Source organism: Ylistrum balloti, unplaced genomic scaffold (assembly GCF_031769215.1).
Source record: "Ylistrum balloti isolate Yb309-2 unplaced genomic scaffold, AGI_CSIRO_Ybal_v1 Utg370040, whole genome shotgun sequence".
Taxonomy (NCBI): domain Eukaryota; kingdom Metazoa; phylum Mollusca; class Bivalvia; order Pectinida; family Pectinidae; genus Ylistrum; species Ylistrum balloti.
In genome coordinates, this window is record NW_026782098.1 from 104,323 (window position 1) to 120,960 (window position 16,638).

The 16,638-nt window shown below is 34.6% G+C and overlaps 1 protein-coding gene across 1 annotated transcript in view; it reads right to left on the bottom strand.

Moving 5' to 3' along the window:
* The window catches only part of LOC132549049 (extended synaptotagmin-1-like), a 41,443-nt gene that overhangs the window by 23,806 nt on the left and 999 nt on the right, over nucleotides 1-16,638 (bottom strand). The window contains exons 2-15 of the mRNA XM_060212948.1: nucleotides 16,102-16,187; nucleotides 15,127-15,367; nucleotides 12,224-12,352; nucleotides 11,944-12,050; nucleotides 10,529-10,618; nucleotides 10,177-10,242; nucleotides 9,835-9,962; nucleotides 9,199-9,296; nucleotides 8,821-8,945; nucleotides 7,845-7,951; nucleotides 7,344-7,427; nucleotides 6,594-6,683; nucleotides 5,938-6,073; nucleotides 3,551-3,627 (exon numbers count right to left, since the gene is read on the bottom strand). Of these exons, the coding sequence (XP_060068931.1) occupies nucleotides 3,551-3,627; nucleotides 5,938-6,073; nucleotides 6,594-6,683; nucleotides 7,344-7,427; nucleotides 7,845-7,951; nucleotides 8,821-8,945; nucleotides 9,199-9,296; nucleotides 9,835-9,962; nucleotides 10,177-10,242; nucleotides 10,529-10,618; nucleotides 11,944-12,050; nucleotides 12,224-12,352; nucleotides 15,127-15,367; nucleotides 16,102-16,187 (1,564 nt within the window). The remainder of the gene's footprint in view (nucleotides 1-3,550; nucleotides 3,628-5,937; nucleotides 6,074-6,593; nucleotides 6,684-7,343; nucleotides 7,428-7,844; nucleotides 7,952-8,820; nucleotides 8,946-9,198; nucleotides 9,297-9,834; nucleotides 9,963-10,176; nucleotides 10,243-10,528; nucleotides 10,619-11,943; nucleotides 12,051-12,223; nucleotides 12,353-15,126; nucleotides 15,368-16,101; nucleotides 16,188-16,638) is intronic.

A 16,638-nucleotide genomic window follows, 5' to 3' on the forward strand; every position in this document is an offset into this window, starting at 1 on the left:
CTCACATTCCCACACCAACAAGATGGCTGCTCACAATCCCACACCAGCAAGACAGCTCACATTCCCACACCAACAAGACAGCTGCTCTCACACCCACAACAAGACAGCTGCTCACACTCCCACACCAACAAGACAGCTGCTCACACTCCCACACCAACAAGACAGCTCACAATCCCACACCAACAAGACAGCTCACACTCCCACACCAACAAGACAGCTCACACTCCCACACCAACAAGACAGCTCACATTCCCACACCGGCAAGACAGCTCACACTCCCACACCAACAAGACAGCTCACAATTCCACACCAACAAGACAGCTACTCACACTCCCACACCAACAAGACAGCTCACACTCCCACACCAACAAGACAGCTCACAATCCCACACCAACAAGACAGCTCACACTCCCATACCAAAAAGACGGCTCACATTCCCACACCAAAAAGATGACAAGACATTTCACTCTAGCTAACACCAATGAAAATGCAAACACTGACATGCCAGTGCATTCTAGCGAAGACCAATGGGATTGCTCACTCTCTTTCACACTGACAAGCCAGTATACTCTAGCGAAGACCAATGAGATTGCTCACTCTCTGTCACACTGACAAGCCAGTACACTCTAGCGAAGACCAATGAGATTGCTCACTCTCTGTCACACTGACAAGCCAGTACACTCTAGCGAAGACCAATGAGATTGCTCACTCTCTGTCACACTGACAAGCCAGTACATTCTAGCGAAGACAAATGAGATTGCTCACTCTCTGTCACACTGACAAGTCAGTACACTCTAGCTAAGACCAATGAGATATCTCACTCTATGTCACATTGACAAGACTGTATACTCTAGCTAAGACCAATGAGAAAGCTCACTTTAGCTAACACTGAAAAGCCAGTGCACTCAAGCTCACACCAATGAGACAGCTCTGACACTGACAAGATAGCTCACTCTAGCTCACACCGACAAAACAACTCACTCTATCTCACACTGACAAGACAGCTCACTCTAGCTAACACTGACAAGATAGATCACACAAGCTCATACAACACAGCTCAGTTATTTTTCATACATGACCAAAATGAAAATGTATGATGAAGACATAAGAATGAATTATGAAAGAATGATAATCAATTCATTAACAATGTGGCTATTCCATTTCACCAGAAAGTCAGGAATACCTGCACACATAAAATATATGTAAAAATGTAAGAGAGAATTCCCAGGAGGATATTTCTAAGTTATTAAACTCTGGACAGTTCATCCTTCTGGACACTGAAGAGTATTCCAGAATTCAAACATCCTTCTATACTTCTAATGAAATATACATTATAACAAGCTTTCAACATTGATTTACGTTCCACATGTAACTTATAACATGTGTTTGGTTTAAGAATGTATTGAAATATATGAACATTATTTATCTTTAATCAGTGAAGGTTTGTAGATAACACTGATGTAAACACATGATTCCACTTAGTGATGTTTTACACTATTTTCCTGACAATGTACCATTGATCGCTTTGTGATATATTGTATGTTATTGTAATACGACTTGCTTTGATAACAGAAACTTACAGATCATTTGATCAAGCAAGAAAGTTCAATAAAACATATCAACTCGGTGACACCCAATAAATCTCACAAGGAAACCAGAAAATTCTTATTTTATATTAAGTCACACCATTTTCATCAAAATTCAAACATTTTGAATTTAACTATTACAAAATTAGTGCCTTAATTTATTTTATTAATATTTGGATATATAACTAGCTAACCTTTGGATTGTTACTTTAATAACATAAAGAATTCTATATGCTCTAAGACCGACGTAAATAGCTCTAGGATAAAGTAAATACTGGAGTATATATATAGAATTTGAATGAGAGATCAAACACTGATGAATGTGGTATATCTACATTTATAAAAATGATAGCTTACATGTACATTTTCTACAGAAGTAATAAATCAGAATGATCCGTCAATATTTATAATAAAAAAACCGCTGTCGAAACTCTGACATGACAAATTTATTTTCTTGTGTCAAATCACAATTTTGTGTAATCTTAGTTGTAATGGATATTTTTTCTGTGACATGAACGTTTTTTGGTTATTGTTACATCATGTCCTATATAACACCAAGGTCAGTTAAGGACATATCAGATTTAGAGGGTGGAGCCAGGTGTGGTAGACGAAGGAAAGCAGGAGGTCCCGGAGAAACACTACCAACGACTCAGAGACTTGAGATAAAGTTGGTCAGACACCTTAACTATTCAGCCACTGTGGCCCTCAATAACTTTAATGGGTTTATGAAATACAGAGAAGTAAACTGTATTCGAGGAAATGTCTATAATGTTACCATGCTTCTCTATTGTATTTCTTGTATGCTATTGATAATGTATGGTGTTGGTATAGGTATGTTACAATATAATGCTAAGTTTCTCCAATATGTAATAGCGTACACTAAGTATGATCTGTTGTAATACGTTTCTACTTTACAAGATGATGTCTTACCGGTTCACCTATTCTCCAACAACACTGGAAATACATATTTAAACTCATACATATTTTAACTGATACATATTTAACTGTTTTCCTGCACCAATAAAAATACTTCTCACCAGATAAAAAAATGAAGATTTTGGGTACTGAAGAATGTAAAATTAGCTATGCATAGAGAACGATAAAGAACTACCCAGTATGTGCAACCTGTGACCTTTACCAATACAGTGTATGTAAATCACAGAATCAGAAACAAGATTTCAAATCGAAATGTATATGAACGCAACAGGAGAAAAAGAAGGTTAAGAAAAGAAATATCATACTTAAGCTAAAACAATTAATATAAATATAAATAGATTTTAAGTATTTGTAAAGATTTTCTTTTATATCATTATTATCTTATAATCTTATAAATCATTGTTAACCTATGAAACTCGGAAACTCTTTTATCAATATTCTGTTAACACTTTAAAGATGAGATGAATCTGTAGGACAGTTGGACACTCAGCACACCACATGACATGACTTGTCTGAGCTTTTTACATAGTCAGTTAATCAATCATATATTTAGTGGGTAAGATATACTAGCAATATGGGGCACCTGTCTTTAAATCTTCTTACAGTGACCATCAACATAACTGCCTTGATAAGTTTCTCACCAGGAGAAAATACTAATGAAACATGAACACATCCACATGTATCCTAAATAAGCATTACGTATCCTACCTGACATTACAGATTGAAATATGACAAATCTATTGTAAAAGAATTCATTATGGCACACTGTACTCACTCATCTCAACAAACATATGTCAGAGATTATACATATATACAAGTTAATCATTGTATGCATTATGACTACAACATTTACACATCTTGACTGAAAGTTTACATTTGCAGTTCACATACTAGAAACTAACTCTGTTCAAACACTGGGAAGGTGTGTGCAGAACACTTCAAACAATGAGTGATTAACACTTCAGACGTGGAAATTGGATGAGGACATTAGGTTGAATAGACTGGACAACAGCCTGACCAATACTTACAACAGAAGAAGGTGACACCAGGTCCTCTGTGTACAGGTAGTCCTGGGGAGCACCACTACTGACCAGGCGGTACCTCTCTACAACAACAATGTACACCTGACACACAACATCAATACAACAGGGCACAACAAACTAATCAAACAGGCCCTCTCCACTTCATTTCTTTATCTATTCTTCACCGGAAATCTACTAAATAGTTTTTCAACTTCATTAGTTCACAGGCATTTTTCCACTCAATTTTTATTTTTCTCTTTTTCTGTAGATTTTACATGCTTGCCAACATTAATTACCGGTATATTTACTAAGTCACACAAGGACTTAAATGCTGTGTATCTGGTTTAAATGAATTCGGATTTAGAGCAATCAGATAACAATTATAATCACATCCAAACCAGTGAGTAACCTACTGGACTTTCTCATCAATACATGTGTAAGTGTATTAAACTGTGTTCAACATGCATTATATAACAGTGTGAGGTCAGAGTAATAGTTTGTACCTACAGTTCATTATGTGGTAGAAATTAAAGTATTAGACTGTCAGGTCAGAGTAATAGTTTGTACCTACAGTTCATTATGTAGTAGAAATTAAAGTATTAGACTGTCAGGGGAAGGAAATGGGCAAAAAAAAAAAAAAAAAACAAGGACAATTGTAATATAGGTCATTGTCATGGTGTTTATAAAGCTTATTTGTACAAAGAGGATTAGATTCCGTCTTACAATGATCTATATTACGATTGTCCCTGTAAAATGTATAATGTAGATAACAAATCAGTCAAAATAAAAACAAAAATTGTAGTTATTTGCCTGACTTTGCTTCTATGTTTGTCAGTAAATATTTGTCTCATTATCCATAGATCTCTAACAAGACAAGTTAGGGGAAGGATTCCATTAATGCAGTATGATTACCTGCTAATCAATCATGTACCTGTGTTTGCTGTAATGACCGTTAGCTACCTTGACACTAAATGATGATATCTATTTAATCATACATAGTTATGATATATGTAACTACTGTAAATGGTCCTGCCCTCATGCCAATACAACATAAACAAAATACAATATTTTGCATAGATTACAAATATCACATGACAATCAAGACACTAGTTCTAAAAACCGTTCCCATGGTTACCTCTAGAGTTACAATAGTTCCATGCAAATATTTCAGTTTTATTCCAATCAGTCTTAAAAATTATTTTCATGAGTGATACAATTCTTCTGAATGAAAAAATCTTTTCATGCGTCTGTTCTTCAGAAAAATATAATTTTTAAAGTCAGTAATTATATAAAAGAATGCTGAATGTGTTTTATACAAAGGTTTTATGACTTGTGATATTATTGTGAACTGTTTCAGTTTTATTCTTTAAATGGCTATGTAGTAAATTAATTACTAACCTTATGAAACTGTGAATAAAAAAAAAATCATACACATCATGAAATATATAGTAATACATCAGGACAGCTGTGTATTATTGATGATAGAAAAATGTGTGAGACAAGAATGCTGTTGATGACAAGAGGCCCAAAGAATACGCATTGTTCACCTGGCTTTGTTTTACTCAAATTGCTTTATCCAAATAACAGGAAACATATTTCTAAAAGTTTATATAACTAGCCTCCAGCCGTCTGCCTCCAGGAGGTGAAAAAACATACCAAAGTCTCCTTCACCTAAGAATGTTTCAGATCACACTGGGACAAAAACCTAGCATTCCTACTGATGGATTTTAAAGAATTTCCATTATTCCTCCTATTGGCCCCCTTCCCTTCCTGACTGTTTATTCCCCTTCACCCCAGGATGCTGTGGACCAAATAGGGAAAGAATCCTGACATTCCTTCAGAAGAAAAAGGCCCAGCCTCTCAAACCTGCTCAAACCTGAGGTGGCAAAGACCAACCATTTATAAAAAACTGATTTTCTTTTACCCTAAAATGCCTCAGACAAAACTGAAACAGAATCCTGACATTCCTAGAGAAGAAGAAGAAGAATTTTAAAGAATTATAGACTTATTTCATTTGGGTTTGGGGATAGGGTAAGTCAAAATCCACTCTGTCTTTTATGACTGGTAGTTCTTTGAAGAAATTATTGGCGGAAGATGGAAGGAGCACAGAAGCCACAGTATGGCATAAAAGCTGAAAATCAATGATGAAATAAGCAAATTCTGTAGAGTGTTAACAGAGTAATGAGATGTGACAAGTCAGTCATGGGTAACAATATATTCCCATTCCTTACCTCCTCCATCGTAGATGACAAAGGGTCAGTAGCCAAATCTCTTTGGCTAATACAGAGCTTAATTACTATAAAGAGTATTTGATAAACATTTGAAATGAAGCAATGAAATGAAGCAACTTATAAATGAAGTTTTAAACTTGTATGAGCCACCTTTTTACCAACCTGACTTAGCAACAGAAGATATTGGTCGAAAGACAACAGATATGGTGATTTGTCCGAAGGCGGAGTCGGTAATATAACCTTCTGACCGCTTGTTGTAGCCAAGGGTAACGCCTTTCTTCAGGAATCCACTCTCACCCTGTAAGTTAAAATAAACTTCTACACACCTGCTGGCAATAAGAATACTAAGCAATGAAAATTTCTCATTTTTCTTTAAAACCTAATCAGTTCTTTGGTTATATAAACATTAGTCTAACATTTTTTCCTTGCCAATAAGTTACCATAAATGACTGTTACCCAAATATGGTTGTCAGTTAATCACAGTCAACCAATGACCTTTTGACCTTTACAAATCTTAAAGACTTCAAAGTTTCTATTTAAAACTCAAAAAACACTACATAAAACATGGCCCTGATTTAATGGATACTTTTGTATCTAAGAACATTGATCCACGAAGAGGTCACTAAAACGTGACCCCTGCAGGTATGATGTTCCCTATTACTGGTCTGTATTTTGGTAATACATTGAAGTATGTTGAACAATGGTAATTATATTTTCTGTCACTGAAACACTCTTCTTAAACAAAAGACAAAGTTGAATTAAAATTGAAAATGCATTAAAAAATCATTTTAAATTTCTGCACAAAAAAAGGATTATACCTCTTTAAGTGACAGGTGAGCAGATCCCAGAAAGTCATCATCAATGGTATTACTGCCATCCCAGTCAAACACATAAAATGACAGATTCATCTGTAAATAAATGTAATCACTAATGAGTGACATCACTCTTCTCAATAGCCAATAAAAATATTGGAAATCAATTTTAACTTCAAGAGGCCCAAGAATCTAAACGGCTCACCAAGCTTATCATTTCACTTATATTTAATATGACATAAGTATTTTAAAGAGCGATATTGATTCAAGCTGATGGAAGGCAAGAACTGAGAACTTTTTAATCATATTTTCCGCCTCAATTCTTATGTTTCACAATGAGTGCACTTAGTCTCAGGATCAATTCCACTAAATATCAATACTATACACTAAACTCCCTTATCTGTATTTAAGGGACAGTCTTTCTAACATTTACCAATAATTTTCCTGTTTGGGAAGTATAATGCCCCTGTCCCAGGAGTAGCTATATCTTTGATTCCCCGTTCTCAGAAAAGGCACCAGCTTCATTTAATGAATATAGAATACACATGGTTTACAGGTGCTTCATGGTAAATACAGATTTTCAATAGTTAAGAGAGGACTTTTCAAAAGTTACTTCATATTTCCTTTATCTGTTGCCACCCTCTACCCAAATGAATTCATTTGATCCACGGATGCTCCAGGTCTAATAAAGTTAAAATCCTTTTGGCCTAGAAGCCAATGGTTAAGGATAGAACATTTAAGAGTAATCAACCTTACCTTTGTGTAATCTCCAGTAAAGAATTCCACAGATTTCTCCCAGTAAGGGTTTCGTGTACGAGGAATATAGGGAGTTGTCATAACCTGTTTCATTCAAAATACAAACAATCTTGTCACATTTCTGTATACTAATAATAAATGTTGTCACATTTCTATAAACTGATAATACAGAATTTATGTTACATGTGTTATGTTCACACATCTATTTAATATGGTTAAATTATTTTATAAACTCCAATAATTTATATAGAAATTAAAGTGTTGATAGAGTTTCAATAAAGAACAAAAATACACTTTCTGATAGATAGGTACAAGTACTAGTTTAACTAAGCTGTGATGATAATGCTTCCTTATTATTCAACTGGTCACATATTCACAACAGCCCTTGAAGTAGAACACTTTGTTTCATTAAAATCTTTCTCATACTAAAAAGAATTTATAAGCCCTGCTCTCTCAGATTTAACTTACAATCATACAATAATTATACAATACAGATCTTACCCGGCGTCTATCACAAAACACCACACAATATGGGTCTGATGTACCACTTTTGTCTGCGGCGATCACTCCTGCTGCACTGTGGACACATACAAACATCACACCTGCCACTGCCAATAGAGAAATTGGGGTAAAAATCACTACAGGAGAAGGAAGTTACAATTCTAGTGATTACTGGCTTATGTCTTTGTGAGGACTCAGGATTGGTACTGACGGAGTTATTTTCAAAATATCTTTTAACATAATCACATATAACTACAACATTATAATGTCGTGATATTACTCCCAGATCTCTAGTGATTTGGGTTGGTTGGTTACAGGTTTTCCGTCTCCATAACTCCCCCTATCTCTAAGCATTGTCTCACTAATGAATGTCAGTGTTCTGATGATGTGTTTTCTAGTGAAATAAATAGGAGGGGTGTAGGATGCAAACTTATATACCCTTAAAAGTTTTGAACCAGCTGAGACCAGAAGACACACTAATCAATGAACTAACATACCAATGAAGAGGACATTGATGAACACAAACTAAGATGGATCCAGGACCTAACTCTGGGGAGCTCTCCATAAACATGCCAGAGTTTAGTGTTTGTCCAGTACACTTCTTGCTTGAGTTTACACTTAGGTGAGATGAGGTATAAGGTGATTAGGGGAGGAGGGTGAAGAGGAGGGTGAAGAGGTGGGTGAAGAGGAGGGTGAAGAGGAGGGTGAAGAGGGGGAGGAGGGTGAAGAGGTGGCAACTGAAGGCGTTTTCTAGCTCATTACACTGTTATCCTTGCAAAAAAAAAAAAAAACACAAATGAGGATTTTTCTTGAATCTCCAGTGAAATAGAGTTATCTCTTACAACAATTTAATTTAGGACAATCACAATATCTTTTGACACAATCATAAGTGTTAGGATAAGGAGGTCAACAAAGGTCATGAACTTATTCTATTGGAAGTCTAGTTGAGGAGGGTTCAAAGAGGTCATGTGCTTACTCTCATGGGAGTCTAGTTGAGGAGGATCAGCGTTGGTTACATCCATATCTATATAAGTGAGGGGGGTGTACTGTAACTTCAGTTCATGTTTGCTGCCATCTTTGTTTGTTAGGGATGTAGAAACACTGTAGAAAGTACAAAACAGAATAAATAATGAGTTCTTCAAATTCCTATCCTTTATATTGCTTTGAATATATAGATTCACCAACGAAAATATGATAAAAGTGAAAATAATGAAATAGTTTTTAAGATGCTGCTTTATCATTCATTAAGATAGTGTAATCACAATGCTCAGAAAGGTAGACATGACAGGCAATGTCTGAGATCCACAATACGGTTTAATCATCATAACAATCTAAATAACTCAACATTTCTTACTTTTTCTCCATTTCTAAAGGTAAAGAATTCAGCAGAATTTCATGGTAATCCATGGTGATGTTAGTCAACAAACGACGGCACTTATTCTTCACTACAATCTGAAACATCAGTTAATTACAGCATTCACACATTGTGACCTATAGATTTGTATCTATGACCAGCGTTTGACAGAACACAGCTTCAAATTACATCTAATGATGACATTATTAAGATATTCTTGTTATCATACACCATCCTGAAATGACCACAGGTGTTGATACCGTGTTAAACAATATAAGACCAAATCAATCTTTCTTCTCACACAAATTATTTCCTTTTTGAACATTAATTCATTACTGCATTTGATATCAATTAAAAGCAAAATAGAGATATACTATTGGTTCAAATCATATGTAAATTTACTTGCCTCTTGATAATAGAGTGAATACTGACTTGTGCTGAACTGTACAAAGACTATACATTACAAAGGAAACACAGAACAGTTACAGTTCAATCATCTTTAGGGGTAGACTAACGACAAGTAACTACAGGTTCTACACAAACAGCCAGTACTTAGCTGTTTGTTTTAGAGAAAAACAGCGACTCAAAGTACATATATTATAAAAAAGATAACAAGATTAAATTGAGCAATTGTACCTTGTCTTTGTTTAGAGAGTAGACCAACATGGAACAGATATCTTCCCATTCCTCTGTTGCCATGACATCGTAAGTCTGACGTTTCTTTGTTCCTACTTTTATCATTGTATACCGCACTTCCTCTGTGTCTGTTTTAACAAAATTTGAAGTAAAATCAAAATATAATTGCAATCTTTTTACTGTGAAACACCAGACACATTCCACAACTTAATACCCGGGTAATTAAATTGAAATCGAATACAACTTATACAATCATTTCTGAATATGAACAAAAAAAAGTTAATGGGTAAATCTGTCAGATATCATATTACTTATAGCATAAACAAGAAATAAATATTGTACCTGGTACAGCTTTTTTAGATGTTGGTTTGGGAATACCTTTGATCAAAACAGTAAGCACTCCTTGAGCTGTAAAATACAAAATTAACCCCAATATTAAAGAACACTCTCCTGCTTTTTTCCTTTAAAATCATAATGTAAATATTTCTATTGAAAGAAAAGCATTTGGAATTTTTTATGTGTATTTTTTATAGGAAAATTACAGAGTATAAAGACCCCACCCATCCATAATTATAAAAAACTTAACGATTACAGTATCTGTAAACACAGCAAGCAGAAATAAAGATTCACAAATTACTTCTAAAACACAATAAAACACCACAAGTTTAAATAAATCTGTAGAAAACATCCTTACCTAATCTGTCTGGTGCATCAGATTTCTTCATGATTTGTATGGGACCGACCTTGGCTACGGGAATGTCAATTAACCCCGGGTCAACAAGGGCTGAAATAAAAATATCCAAAAGAGTTATCATGGAAACAATCCATCCAGTATTTCTCTAGAAATTGTGATAATAAGAATTACATGAGGACAGACAGACAACAGATCATTGATGAAGGGTGTTTTGAACAGAACACTATCTACACATGTACATTGATCTTATACTGTAACAGTTGAATTAAGTTTGACAGTATGATATCATTTACTCAAGTTTAACATTTACCACTGTATAAAATCTATAATTTACAAAGAAAACAAGACCAAACGTCTGGTATTGTAGATTCAGTAATATTGGCAGTCTTCCTAGGATGAATTCCTAGTGGAATACAAGACTCCTGTTCAAAGATTTGTAAACAGCAAATATAGAGGACCAGACAACAGCCCAAGGAAGAATGAAAACAGTTAATAGTTGACATGTTTCGGCATACTAGGTATGCCGTCCTCAGAACAGATTAACTTTTCAAAATACTGCACTTATATACTATCTCTACCTAGCAACTACACATGTTATTTACAGTTGACATCAAAGATGATACACAGGTTACAATGATGTAGTCAATTAGTGACGTCATAGGTGATACACAGGTTACAATGACGTAGTCTATTAGTGACGTCATAGGTGATACACAGGTTACAATGACATAGTCTATTAGTGACGTCATAGATGATACACAGATTACAATGACATAGTCTATTAGTGACGTCATAATGTACAAACCTTGATCGAATTACATTAGATACTGTAATGGTACGTATGTTAACAATATTAATAAAGATAAAATGGAAATAACTATGAGTTCATATAAGTGAGGTAACTCTACGGTATGTATGTCCATGTAGAAGTATGAACGTAAAATATAGAACAGGTAAGTAAAATGAATGCTATGTCAGCTTTAAGAGAGCTTCCGCAGGCAGTGGGCTGGGTACAGAACATCTACAGGTATGTACACTACAATTGAATATGTGAATTAGAACTATTTTCTAGATTAATTTAAATGAAATAAAATAAAATTACAGACTAGAGTCTGTCACATGGAAAAGGTGCAAAATAAATTAGAATTTCAGTTTATGTTAAACCATCTGTAACAAGCAGCCATGAAAAAAGTAACAAAGTTATTTGATTATCTGTGTCTGATATCAAATCTTTCCTGTTCAGTGGTGTTTTTTTTCGAAAGGAGATAAGGGCCTCTTCTGTATGTAAGCATTTTAATTCTTCCTACAGATGCTGTCTGGTCCTCTATACTTGCTGTAAAATCTATAATTTGTTATGAATAAGGCTATTAGTCAATCAAACAGGGTATATAAACAGAACACCACAAAACACTAACCCTTTGTGAGGCCCTCCATCACATTAGCTTGTAACCAGGATTTGATGAGTGGAACTTGCATGATATCTAATTGTTTTAAAACATTTACACTGAATGAAACCTCTGGTCTGCAATGCAAGCAAAGTTTAGATAAGATAAAAACAGAATATCATCAGAATTACAAGTCCTGCTATGTTTATAAAAGATTTTCTTGTTAACATCTGTTTGTGAGAGATATCTATTTCTAATCATTATCGTTACAGAAAACAAGTGGTGAACTAACTTTAGTGAGTTAACTTACAGCTCTGTGAACATGATAGTTGCCTTGGTGACATGTGGGAATGGAACATCCATTGACATGTGTAGAATGATCTGGAGGTTGCCCTTGACAAACAGGTTCTCGACAGACATGTCAAAGCTAAGACCCATTCTGGAAAATAACATGTATGTCAAATCTAAGGCCCTTTATGGAAAATAACAGTCAGGTCCAATCTAAACCCCATTCTGGAAACTAACAATATAGTTGTATATATAACTTACAATATGATAATAAGAATTCAAACACCTGCTGAGATATGTTTTTGATCTCTTTCTTAAACATTGACACAGTATCAATGAGTAATACAGGTATTACCATCAAACTGCTTTGTGTGGAAGATATTTTGATACATGAACTGGTAAAGAAAGAATTGTGTGTTGGATAAAGACAACAAGGTTTGTTTCATTTTAACTTTCTGTCTTCAGGTTTTAGCTATTTACTTTTGGCAGTGTATTTAAAATCACCTAATTTCAATTCAGCTAAATCTGTTGCATATAGAATATGAGCATAGGTCAGGAACTCTCATATAGTGCACCATAGCACAAGTCAACTGTGAAATAGATTCTCATAATTGTAACTATAAAGATTGAATTTCACCAGCACAACTGTGTCGTTTCATAAAGAGATCAGAATATCTAGATATCATTATGACCTGTATCATTGAAATCGTTAAAATGAATAAAAATCCAACAAAAAACATGTCTTGGTATACCAATAACAATACTTGTATGGAGATTAAGCTTAAGAAGCTAACCAAACTTTATAGGTATGCTAAAGACTGGGTACATTAACACACTGGACTACACACACCAGGTATCACTTCCTACAGCGTAGGTTATTACAGGAACAGGGCAAGTTATTTAGGTCCTATACAATGTAACAGGTAGGAAAGGGGTCATATCGCAATCCTTAACACTACAATCCACCTGATCAAGTTTCACCTACATAATTTTACAATCACTTCCCTCCTTTGATACCATACTAGTACATATCTTTTCTGAAAACCAATCCAAGATAGCTGGGCAATATCTAGTCTAAATTTTCCTGTTTAAAAATCCTTATATAGTCTGTAAAATAACTGGTAAACACAAAACGAAGCTTATCAAATGAAAACAGACAATGTACACATGATGCATAATTACGTTGCAATCCACGCAAAAATTGTTTCTGATGTAATGTATGATTTTCACTGGAAATTACATACTGGTCCCACAGACTGAGTACTAGACACCCTAGGATACAATGATCACTGTACCTGATGCCTTACTGGGGTCAATGTTACATTAACTGATTGACTCATTTTACTTGACCTCGACATTAGTCACACTAATGGAATGGTAATGAACACAGTCATTGTTTCACTCTGTACCTGATTTTGACAAAAGTTGCACTGTTTGATCAACACCACAATTCACTGAAACATTGGTTGCACTAAACATCCTATACTGTACATTGACATTAAAAACTAGTAACACTGTATATTTAACAAACTTCTTGACCTTGACATTGGTAAAACTGTATATCTAACATACTACCTGACCTTGACATTGGTAAAACTGTATATCTAACACACTACCTGACATAGACATTGGTAAAACTGTATATCTAACACACTACCTGACATAGACATTGGTAAAACTGTACATCTAACACACTACCTGACATAGACATTGGTAAAACTGTATATCTAACACACTACCTGACATAGACATTGGTAAAACTGTACATCTAACACACTACCTGACATAGACATTGGTAAAACTGTATATCTAACACACTATCTGACATAGACATTGGTAAAACTATATCTAACACACTACCTGACATAGACATTGGTAAAACTGTATATCTAACACACTTCCTGACCTTGACATTGGTAAAACTGTACATCTAACACACTACCTGACATAGACATTGGTAAAACTGTACATCTAACACACTACCTGACATAGACATTGGTAAAACTGTATATCTAACACACTACCTGACATAGACATTTGTAAAACTGTACATCTAACACACTACCTGACATAGACATTGGTAAAACTGTATATCTAACACACTTCCTGACCTTGACATTGGTAAAACTGTATATCTAACACACTACCTGACATAGACATTGGTAAAACTGTATATCTAACACACTACCTGACAAAGACATTGGTAAAACTGTATATCTAACACACTACCTGACATAGACATTGGTAAAACTGTACATCTAACACACTACCTGACATAGACATTGGTAAAACTGTATATCTAACACACTACCTGACATAGACATTGGTAAAACTGTATATCTAACACACTACCTGACATAGACATTGGTAAAACTGTACATCTAACACACTACCTGACATAGACATTGGTAAAACTGTACATCTAACACACTACCTGACATAGACATTGGTAAAACTGTATATCTAACACACTACCTGACATAGACATTGGTAAAACTGTACATCTAACACACTACCTGACATAGACATTGGTAAAACTGTATATCTAACATACTATCTGACCTTGACATTGGTAAAACTGTATATCTAACACACTACCTGACATAGACATTGGTTAGAAATGATAATTTGATTCTAGCTGTTCTTGTTCTAAGCATTGACAAAGGTTACTGATTTTACACTAATTGACCTTGACTTCATCAATTCATCAATTTTTCATCTTTATTTTTTCATTTTGATTTCAGCAAGTTTTCTCAACATCTTTGACATTGTATCTGATCTGGATATCCAGTTATTGTGACAATTCTATATAAGATATTGGTTAGAACAATCACTTGATAAAACCACTCCTAATTTTGACATTAGTATGATAGTCAGCTGCCTCAGTTGACTTTGCTAACATATAATAATTAGTTGATGTCATACCTTGCTTTACCAATGGTTGATCTGAACACCATCCTGAAATCCTCACATGCTGTATCGACTTCCGCCTGAAGCACTACTTGGTAATTTGACATCTTTTCGAGGCCACAAGGTGGGGAGTGCACACTCACCCAGCTCACTGGTTTGTGGCCCCCTGGGACTCCTTCAGAGTACTCAAATGCTCTCACATACTTAAATGCAGGTGTCTTATCACCAAACGTAAATGATAGCAATTCCATTTTATCTGCAACAGATACAAATAACTGAAATATCTAGGACAGACTTAGCCAAGTCAGTGACATCCCATATGCAAAGTGATGGAGTATTCTACTTTTAACTTTGAAAAAATAATAGCAGATTCTCAAGACCTGATATCCAATGACCTAACAAATCCGCTCTCACATCTCAAACATAACGACAAATATTTCAATAACATAGTTTCTTAAATCAATCATAGTTCAGATGACTAAAAATGAAAAAAATAAAATTGTACATAATGAGTTAATTTGTGTAATTATTTAGGCATACATGTAACTCAGTTCCAGTGTGATGTAACATGGTCTTGTATACATGTTTTTATTTTATGTCGTTTCTCTGTAATAAACGGCCAGTATCATTTCACACTTCTGTTTTACTGGTTATCTTTCACAATGTTTGATGTTCTCTAAATGTACATGAGAACTGCTCATCATAAAAAACAAAATTGTTGTGATATATCTGAAATCCCAGATCTGCAGATTTTGTAATTGATGGTTGGTAAGTCTGGTTGTCATCAATTTCCATAATTTTCTTTTACATTAAAGATGTTTTTGTAGTGAGGCAAAAGAAAGCAAAGCGAGAAAAGATTGAATATGCTGGACATTTTAACATTGTTTTTCACCATTACAGTTTTTTTTACTGGAGTATACATGTATCCTGTATATTATCTATAAACATGTATCTATTTGTCCATGTAGATCATCGATTTCAAGCCTTTACCCAAACATCCTGGTTTCACTGTCTGTAATCTTTCATCAATTCTTTTCTTGATCAGTTCCTCCAGATTATTGGAGCTGAACACCCACCTACAGGTAAATGCAGTAAGTATTGATTAGCCTACAAACACGTTGTATGGATTAAATTTTAGCACAAACATATTGATTTTTATTTTACCAACACATTTTCATTTATCATTGTACAGGGTATTTCATTCACAAAGCTGAAATATCATGCAACTGAAGCAACACTCACATTATGGTATTGTTTCCTGAACAGAAAACAGTGATTAATTTATTTCCATTCTGCATGACTCCCCGTTTCCTTCTGCACGTGAGGTACAAGTATTTTTATATTCATTGTCAATGTTTTCATTTTTTTCAACATGAGGATAAAGTTACTTTTAGAAATCACTTGACTTGTCACTCTGCTGACAGACATAGAATACCAACTTGTTCTTTGGACTAAAATCTCAACATACATACACATAATGAACAATTCCTAAGGGTAGTTAAGTCAACTTGCCCAATTAAAAAAAAA